The sequence below is a fragment of the Morone saxatilis genome, unplaced genomic scaffold, assembly GCF_004916995.1.
Source record: "Morone saxatilis isolate NCDOM2014 unplaced genomic scaffold, NCSU_SB_2.0 Contig15, whole genome shotgun sequence".
Taxonomy (NCBI): Eukaryota; Metazoa; Chordata; class Actinopteri; family Moronidae; genus Morone; species Morone saxatilis.
Genome location: NW_023339707.1, coordinates 15,350,306 through 15,360,267, shown reverse-complemented (window position 1 = coordinate 15,360,267; position 9,962 = coordinate 15,350,306). Strand labels below are relative to the sequence as shown.

General features: G+C 40.5%; 1 protein-coding gene across 1 annotated transcript; it reads right to left on the bottom strand.

Annotated features, from left to right (window-relative positions):
- Positions 1 to 3,342: 3,342 nt before the first annotated feature.
- LOC118324744 (prothymosin alpha-A-like) lies at positions 3,343 to 6,242 on the bottom strand (the record flags this gene model as incomplete). Its single annotated transcript, XM_035657202.1, is given in 3 exon segments — positions 3,343 to 3,416; positions 3,513 to 3,581; positions 6,029 to 6,242. Coding segments are annotated over 3 exon segments (188 nt in total), but the record flags the coding sequence as incomplete, so codon positions are not given.
- Between the last annotated feature and the right edge of the window lie 3,720 nt (positions 6,243 to 9,962).

Sequence of the window (9,962 nt, the reverse complement as noted above, 5' to 3'; positions counted from 1 at the left end):
AGGGTAGGTGTCTTCATACCCATGCTGAACAAAATGGGAGAAAAAACAACAGAAAGACAGTAGCCAGTGCATGCCTCCCGCAGCTTGTGCACAACTGAACACTATTTTTTGTGAGACCTCCTTATTATGGGCATGATACTGACCCCAATCGTCAGTTGGGGACGGGCCCTTTTCCTCTCCCCGTGGCTCCAAATAACAGTTGAGCCAGCCTCCAGTCCAGATACTCAAAGGGCAGCCCATTCTGTTACTTATGCTTACTTTAAACTGTAAATATAAAAGAATGAGTGAGTTATGGGTCCCCGGTTAGCTCAAGTCGGTAGAGCTGGCGACCCATTGTACGGGAGTTGCTGCAGAGGCCCCCCAGGGGTTCGAATCTGACCTGTGTCATCCCTCTCTCCTCGCCCCCCCCTTTCCTGTCTGTCTTCAGCCTTCAATATCCAATAAAAGGCAATAAAAAAAGAATGAGTGAGTTATAAAAAATGTACGCTCCTGTACAGTCATATGGGAAATTAGCAATAGAGACCAAAATAGTTTTTTGTCCGAAACATGCTTGTTTCCTGCTGTAAAGTTGTGCATTTTAATATGGGGCCTTATGATGATGGACTCACATTCCTATTACTGTGGGATACCAGAGCAAAAAATGGGTGGGACTTATTTAAAAAAATGGGACGCCAGCAAAGTTTCAGAACAAGTTCAAAAATTGATGGCTGGTCCATTTGCAGAGCATGCTAAAATAAAGTAAATTACATTACTAGACTATTTGTGAATTAATTAAAAAAATATCATGTGTTACCAAGAATCCAAATAAATTCATCCGAAACTAAGCAGCTTGTAGAGAAGACTTCAAGGCAGAATCAGGAGCCTGGGGTAACACCCAGCGCTGTACTGAAGAACCTAAACTTCCCCTCTACTTTGATTAACTACCAGTATTCCATCCCGTAATTTTTTTTTTTTGAATCCCAATAAAAAAACTTAATAATAATTCAGGAATTCCTTAAATGTTACTGCTAAAAGTAGAATTTTCTCCCCCAACTGTTGTAAATGTCATCCTCAAAGTGTGTTGTGATACTTATATCATGTAGATGATATCATAAGTTCATGTGAAGTTAAGGATAATGTAAAGTTGTAACCAACAAGTGTTGTTAGTCTGCTCTCAGATACCTCCGGTCTCTAGTATCCCCCATTGGTTGCCTGAACATATAAGCGCCTTCAGCTCACAAGATATATCATTAATAAAAGGCCAAAAAGTCACTTGTAGTTTTTACACCCAGCTGTTACTCAATACACAGTGCATTTGCGGGGGAATATTTTCAAGTGGTGGATTAATACACAACAACGACAGAAACAACTCATCAAACGTAACTGAAAACACGATTGAACGAGTCCTTCTTCAACACACATATTTGTTCTCCTTCATAGTAAAACCTAACGCCTGAATAATGCCTGTTCAATGGCATTGTTGTTCCCTCAATACAGACACTCAGTTCACTGGCCATGGAGCACACAAATGTGCTATGAATGTGATTTACATCTTAAACCGAGTATATGAGTTTAGATCTCACAACCAACCACGACATAACCAGATCATACACCGAAAGAACTTGACAGATACAACCTGATAAGGCTGTCCTTTGTCCGTATAGTACAGGAATGGTATGTGACCGGCTGAGACAGCTGCTCCGGTGTTTACCAAATCCTGGTCACCTTGTGAAAAACAGTACCAAGACACTTTAATGGTCCTGTTTAAGATAATCTTTGTAATAACTCTGTAATAAGTAATGTGTCTAAAGGCTGTGATTATTTGCATGAATTCAGGTGAGGAAAGAGGACGAGAAGAAGATGACCTTGATGGCCCCAACCAGGAAAGAGAGCAGCTGAGGATGATGATGACGAAGAGGTGATGAGAGTGGTGAAAGGAAACATGCTTTCATGTGTGAGAAAGAGTAGGCAGCTAACAAGAACAGTGGTGAAACAGATGCCTCACCACCAAAAATAATTTAAAAGATGCATTAGTCATCTAGTCATATAATGCGAAACAACGCAGTATTTACGCCCCACTGGAAAATAAGACCGAACCAATCAACTATCTTCTTGCTCTTAAATGGTTGTATTCGAGGAATTCTTGAAAAATGCCATTAAGGATCTGAAAATCCTCCCAAATAAGGATTAATTGCTCAGTAGAAAGTCACACCCAACTTGTTTTGGCGACTACTTTCTCCCCAGAATCTTTAGAAGAGGAAGGGGAGGTTACGAAATCGTCCCTAGTAGTTGGCTAAAAACCCCCTGGTGTCAAGAGTGGGCCCTTTTTAAGAAAGGGGTTTAATTACAGCGTACTTTTAAATAGGACTGTGGTACATATGCCTGATAATAAGGAAAAGAATTAATCATATCTAGTAAAGAAGTGCCAATGAAAGGGTACAAACTTCTTTAAGCAGCCTAGTTCGGGATTGGATCTAACAGACAGGTTGATGGCTTCCGATGAAAAATAATTGAAGTTAACTGGTGAAGATCGATAACCGGAAAACATTCCTAAATATATATCCCCTAAGTTTACTTAGTTAAAGTTCCGAACTTGAGAGCCACTGAAATAACCTGTTGATGGCAGTTGGTGCATAATTTTATCTTAATAGTAATAATTTTATTATAAGAGAAGCTCATAAAAAGTCATTGGCTATTAAAGTTTAATGGGGGGGGATACTTGTGGCTCAAATAGAAGCTGTGACTCCCTCCTGTCAGCCTGGCTACAGTGCTGAAGAGGACCAAGGGTTATTCTTATTTCTTTTATTAGTGCTGAGTAATAGGCTCCCCTCCTGCGTTAACGGAGGGCCCTTTCTATACGGTTTTCAAATCTGCCAGATTGAAAGTGATTCCCGATAATCCTGGAAGAACACCATGTTCCCTTCAGATTTCTAGGCTTTTTGCTTTAATTGGCGGAGTTTAGTCGTCGTAACAAAGGCGGTGCTAGTTCCCTAATGTTTTAATATTTTCTCTATAGGCGGACCAGAATCCTATGTTGATCGCCAGACCTGCAGCCCACTATCAACAAGAATGATCAATTTGGGAGGGACTAAAGTTAATATAAGACCACTGGCATGAATTAAACATTGATGAAAATCTCCTTAGAGTTTAGCTACATGCACTGTCAGATAGACATCTGCTGTAGGCCCCCAAGTTTTGCCTAATGGCTTTATAATCTAAATACGGCTGTTTAAAATTGATTGATTAGCTGATAAATTAGCCTGACGGCCCAAGCCATCGTAATCAATACCCACCATCCAGACCAACCTAGAATTGTACATATAGAATCTGAAATGTCAGGCTAAGAGCCCTCCCACCCGTTACTCCTCCTCCTCCTCTTCTCCCACGTCCTCCTCGTCCTCCTCTACCTCGTTCTCCTGCTCACCATTCTCCTCGTCCTGCCAGGGTGAGACCATTATATTGGTCACTGGGAGACAGACATGGATGATTCATGTTCTACAAGCTGAAGGAGGAACAAGAGGAGCTGTTCTTACAGTTTTGCCATTGGCAGCAGCATCCTCTCCGTTCTCTGTCTCTTCAGCCTGTTTCTTCTCCTTCAGCTCCTGAAAGCAAACACATTCTTAGGCCCACATTATGTCCAGTTTTATGAATGATGAATATACACAAGTTCAAAGAAAACTCAAACTCTGTCTTTTTGTTTTCAGATAAACTTATGAGTGTGAAAGGTCAACATTTAGGTTTCTGCATCTATACAGGCCGATGAAAGATATATCAGTAACGGGACGTATATGTTTTCTTTCTTTTTTATTGCCTTTAATGGATAGGGTCGAGAGGAGAGGGAGAGGGAGGAGAGAAGGGGAATGACGAGAGAGAGGATGGAGAAGAGGAGGGGGGGGGGGATGAACCAAGCAAAGCTGTGGCGTTGGGAGGGTCCAACCCATGGCCACTGCAACAAGGACCCATCCCTGGTAGTGGGAAAAAAAGTAGCCTAGGTGTGGTCTGGTTCTACCTCCAGTCCTAAGAGTTCATCACACTGGGCTTTGGACAAGTGTGTCCTGTTGAAAGTAAAGGGAAACTCTGCAAGTTGCCTTTTACAGACAGGGCCTCCCATTGGTCAATTCTTTCTAAGTCCCGCCCACCTTCTACTGCCTGGCTGAAACCTGACACTGTCTGTCACCGCTGCACTTTATTCAGAGCGGAGCCTGGTGGGGAAACTACCGACACACAAATACTACAACTCCCAGCAGCGCAGGAGCTTTATTCTCTGTCAGCTAATCGGAGCAGGTGCCAAAGCAAGCAAATATTTTTCTTACGACAAAACCCCTTAAACAGTACTGCTGGGCTTTACCTGAACAACACTATGTATCTCAATATGTTATACTGCATATTAGTATTGGGCAACCACTGTATTAATAGTGCATTAAGACATGCAACATGTTTCCAGGGCGTCTTTGTAGCTGTAACTGTGTTTTCTGTCCTCCGCCACTTTTATACTTTTAATACCACCTACACATACAGAAGAATCCACACACTTTCAACCTGTCTGCTTCTCATTCACAGTAGGCCACCATCATTCTAATTTAATTCAACTGCCTGTCACAATTTTCAGCAGCTCTGTTTGGGGCTGATATTTACTCCTTTCCAACAGACGTGTGAAATACACTGACTACTACAGTAGAGCATACAGTGCTCTTTTACACTCTCTTTTTCTATCTATCTGTGCCTGACTTATTGTCATCGTGCTCTCTTTTGCAAAGCAGTCTGTTTCCCTCGCGCCCTCCCGCCGCTTGCAGTCAAGCAGAGCGCTGCACGCGCTGCTCAGTGAGCCTGGCACGACCCTGTCCCCCACGTAACAGCCACTTTAAGTACATAGGCTCTATGGTGAGCCTATATAAATATAGATATAACCATAATACTTCCGACAACTCCATTCTTATATAGCGTATCAGCTGCAGCATTGTGTTTAAAGGAGACATAGCCTACGTCTCAGAAACACAACCGAAGGCATCAACAATAACCGCCTATATAGCTCACTCACCAGAAGCCCCAGGTACAAGAGGGACGGCAGAGTTCGAGAATCCTTATCAATAGGCTATTTAAAAAGAAAACAATAAAGATAAACGAGAACGAGGCTGGGAGGAGCGATACTCTAGCGACTGGTGATGATATACGGCAGCTAAATGAAAACAACACTAATACACAGAAGCAGAGATAAATAAAGTAAGATTATTGTTCAATCACGTCACCGATTGGAGTTAAAGCCTGGCGAGACTAAGCTGGATAGTGTAGTTATTAACCATGTATAGTCGACTATTTATACAGCCAACGTCGTTTCACTACTATACAGTCGTGTCGGATTGAAACAAAAACTGCTTCGGAATATCTAATTCGTATGCAATTTAAATTTAGTATCATCAATTCTGATATAAAACCAGTTCTGTAATGTCAGAAGTCACATCTTTACAATATGTCATATGTCGAAATCAAGCAAAGCAGAGCTCGCTGTTATTTTTTCATTACCCTACCCTATTAGTTGCTATTCCCACAGTCTTGCGTAGAAAAACTGAATGGTGGGTGCTAGTCAACAAATTATGAATTATTTCAATTCAACCGCTGCTTGGAGTAAAGGTGGTTCTCAATGGTTCGTAAACTCTATAAAGTAACAGTTAATAACTTATACCATATCGGCGAGGACTGCCCTCTAACGTCCACACAAAGCAACCTGGATGGAGACAACCCGTAAATCTAGTTTGTAAAATGACGGCTGCTATAATCTCTTTATGTTCGTGTAGATTAAACAAGGAAAGGGTATTGGTTTAAACCCACGCAGGGTTTCCTTTAAAACTGCTACTTTAAGCAGCCTGTCTTCACCCATTCACACAGCTGCCTACTTCACCAGAGTTAAACGCCAAAATGTAATACATTTATAAGCTAATTATACTGGATGCTATCGAACAACCAGATACTTATTATAAACACTGTACTTGAACAAATCAGTAACACATTTATGAATGTGCAGTGTCTCTATCTCTCCTCCGGTCGTCCTCACCTTGGCGCTCACTTCCCCGCTGCTCTCCACTTTACTGTCCGCCATGTTTGATATAGAAAATCAATAAATATCCAGTCAGAATGTTGCAAATTTTTTAAAAGTAGATGTAGGCTTTTATTCCGTATGGTTCAGAAGAGAACCGTTCTCCTGCCAGCGGTGTGTATCCACCATCTGGAGCTCCCGCCTTTATAGAGCAGAGGGAGGAGAAAGGTGTCTGGAAGTACACACTGATTGGTGGATTGGCTTTGGAAATGTTCATTCTGTAATTGGCCAGAGGGAAACAATAGACACCCCTCCCTTTGGCGTGTGCGTGCATGCGCGCGCGTGTGCCTGCTACCCCAGGATGGAGCACAAGTTTTTAATCTTTAATCTGTCATTCTCCCTCATTGTGAGACACACACATACACACACTATTAATCTTACAAATGCCATGTGTCAAAGCTACTTATAGGCCTAATAGAAGTATTCAGGTGTAAGCAACAAATTGCACTTTGTAAAAGTAAAAGCAGTCATTATGCAAAATGACTGCTTTCAGACTGAAGCATTGTATTGAATATAGGCATTTTATTGATGGAGCTGGTCCAGGTGCTGCAACTACTTTTAACAAAATTGGGTACCTGCAGCTACCGATTATCATATTCAATCAGTGCATCCATTTTGGAGTTTGTCATATACTTTAGTTTACTGTATTTTTATTGTTATCTAGTAACAGATATCCTGAGCAAAAGTTGGTTGAATTCAAGGATTAAAATTGCACAAAGTAGAAAGCAAAGTGCAAGTACTTCAAAATGAATGTAAAAACTATTTTAAGTATTGTAATTGACTGCTTAGTATTTTATTCAAGTACAAATCAGTAAGTAGTACCCATTGTTTTTTTGTTTTTTTACCAATTATTCTAATTAAGGTTTCATGTAGTAGAACCTTTTCAGTGAGACAACATGCACAATAGCAGCATCCTGACTCTGTTTGACCCGAATGGAACCTTAATTAGTGTCATTGATACCACCTGTGTTTACTATACTACTTTATGTCAAAATGGCTGCTGTGAAAAAGGTCTATTATTCCAATTAGCCTGATGTTGGTAGTTCAACTGATATACCACTACTACTTCTACAGCAGAAACTACTGTAACTATACTGATACTGCAATCACTACTGCACTACACCGCTGCTGCAGCTGCTGCTAACTTTGCTTCTTGTATAGGCTACTACTTCTATTACTGCTGCTTTGTTACTTTTACAATATTACTGTAGTAATAGTGCTAACAGCTATTATTATGCTATTTGGAGCTACAACTACTATTGCTTCTACAATTCACACTAATTTGAGCAAGTCTTTGTCTACTGGTATTGTTTTAATACAGCTTAGATATAAATATAGAAAGAGACAGAGTGACAGAGCGATGGAGAAAGGGGGAGGTACAGAAAGAAGGAGAAGGAGGGTAAAGAGCACAAGGATGGAGAGAGGGAGGGTGAACGAGGAAGGAGGGAGAGGGGGAAGAAGGAGAGACAGAGGACGGAGAGACAGAAGAAATAAAAGCAGGAGACAGGCGGGAGGAGTGGAGAAGGAAATTGGGGAGAGGTGTGTGGACAGATATGCCTATTTCAAGCATGTTTGCACACAGACTGAAGTTCAAACACATTCAGGGCGTGATATTTATTGGTTTAGTGACATTTTCATTATGTGTATCCATGTTCTTCAATACAAAACGATACAGATAACCCAGACAACAAAAAACATAAACATAAAAGATACATTTGAAAAAGGAAAATAAACACTGGTAGATTGTTTGAAAGATCTCTGATATTAAACGGATTAAGATTAAGAAAGCACATAAAGGAGTGGAGACAGCGGTGTGGTCTCTCCTCCCTCACCAACATGGCGGCCTATAGAGTCCGTATGGCGTCGCGATTGTTGAATATTTCCACTGATTGGTCAGTGAACTGGAGTGAACATAAAGCTGACGCTTTGCGGCCGGTGAGTGGCTGATACAGCTGACGATCAATTTCAGCAGGCTTATGAAAGCTTGTGGGGCGTTTGGCTGCAAGTAAAGGCAGGAGAGGATCTCAGGCAGGATGGACTGGCTGCTCCAATTAAATTAAATTCGTTGTACGAAAACATAAAAAGAAAGCATAAAAAATACATAAAATATATACAGAAATACAGAAATATCTCAGCAATTCACTCATTTCTGTGAAGACAAGTAAATCACTGAATTTTCAACAAAAAGAGAAGCCTATTAAGTATGTATGACTGTTAAAAATACTCTGAAAAACAAATAAAAAAACATAATATAGACTGGATTGTATACGAAGTTAATATCTGTTACTCCATCTACACTTCCTGGGGGTTGGGACCTCCAATAGGGTCGCCAAAACCTCATGCAGGGTCTCAAGGTCTTTTTGATTTTAGTTTGAGTATAAGAAAACCTAAATAATATTCACAGTATATTACTGTAATATACAGTGTGTAATATACACAGTATATTACATTTTATGCTGTAGTGTGTAATGTAATGTGTATACAGGGTGCCCAGGTGGTCATAATGCTCTTTATAATAATAAAATAATGCCCTCATAATAAGGGCATCACGGCAGTGCACAGGAGGTGGAACTGGCACCTGTCCACACTACATACTCCACTTGAATCGGAGACCCTCCGGTTCCCAACCCACATCCCTACAGACTGAACTACTGCTGCTGTAGGTTTGGAGTTGCTCAAATCTTCACACTTGCCCATTTTTCCTGATTCTAACACATCAGCTTAAGACCAAAATGTTCAGTTGCTGCCTGATATATCCCATTATATATTATATAAAAAGTTCCTAAAAATATCAGGAAAATTCATCTCCGACATATTAATATTTACAAGATACAATCCCCTCAAAATGCATTAAATATCATCTTTTACACAAACATCTTGCAGTTATTGTGTTCCCTATTTGGGTTCATTCTAAAGTTTATCAGATGTTTGGTGTTATTATTGTTATATTTGAAATATCCATAAAATATTTCAATTAGTTAGTTGATTAGAATTGATAGAAATGGACTCCTTAAAGGTCCAGTGTGTAGGATTTAGTGGCATCTAGCACTAGAGTTACAGATTGCACTTCCTCACTTCACCCCACCCTTCCAAGTGTGAAGGAGAAACTATTATAGCAAAAGGAGGAACAGAAATATTTCTATTTCTAGCTTTTATCACATTTTTTGGAAGTTGGAACAGCAAAAATGGTTGGCCATTTTGTAATTTATAGTCATCCAAGTTTGATCATTGATTGACTAAAAAGAAACGTAAAAAAGTTACTCAGTGGGGATTCTTTAAGATAAAACCCTCTATGGGGTCATAATATACACTGTGTAGCTGTGACAGCTCAGCAGCAGGGGGCAGCAGTGGACTGACAGTGGACACACTGAAATGTGAGCTTTTTAACTTTAACTCAGATTCAGAAAACAGCTTTCTTTCTTTCTTTCTTTCTTTCTTTCTTTCCACATTCACTTATTGTAACAAATAGCTGCTTGGTGTAAAGGTGTTCTCTGCTCTTCAAGCGCCCCAGTGTTCGCCCTTGCAGGTGTGGCTCAGAGTGGGTTGTCCACTAATCGAAAGGTTGTTGATCCCTGGCTCCTCCGGCTGCATGTCGAAATCCTTGAGCAAGATACTGAACCCCAAATCGCTCAAGATGCTTTGTCATCGGTGTCTGAATGTGCATGAATTACTTAGTTTCCGTTCGATGGACTTTGACATTGGTCTGTGAATGTGTGTGAAAGGGCAATTGTGGCATGTGTAATAGTGTGCAGGCGCTTTAAATGACTAAAATGGCGCTATACGAGTACAGGTCCATTTGATCAGGATATGTCCTTTAATGTCCTTTATAAAGCAAAATCTCTAGGACTGCCTTTTTTAATTTACGTAACATTACAAAAATCCGACACATCCT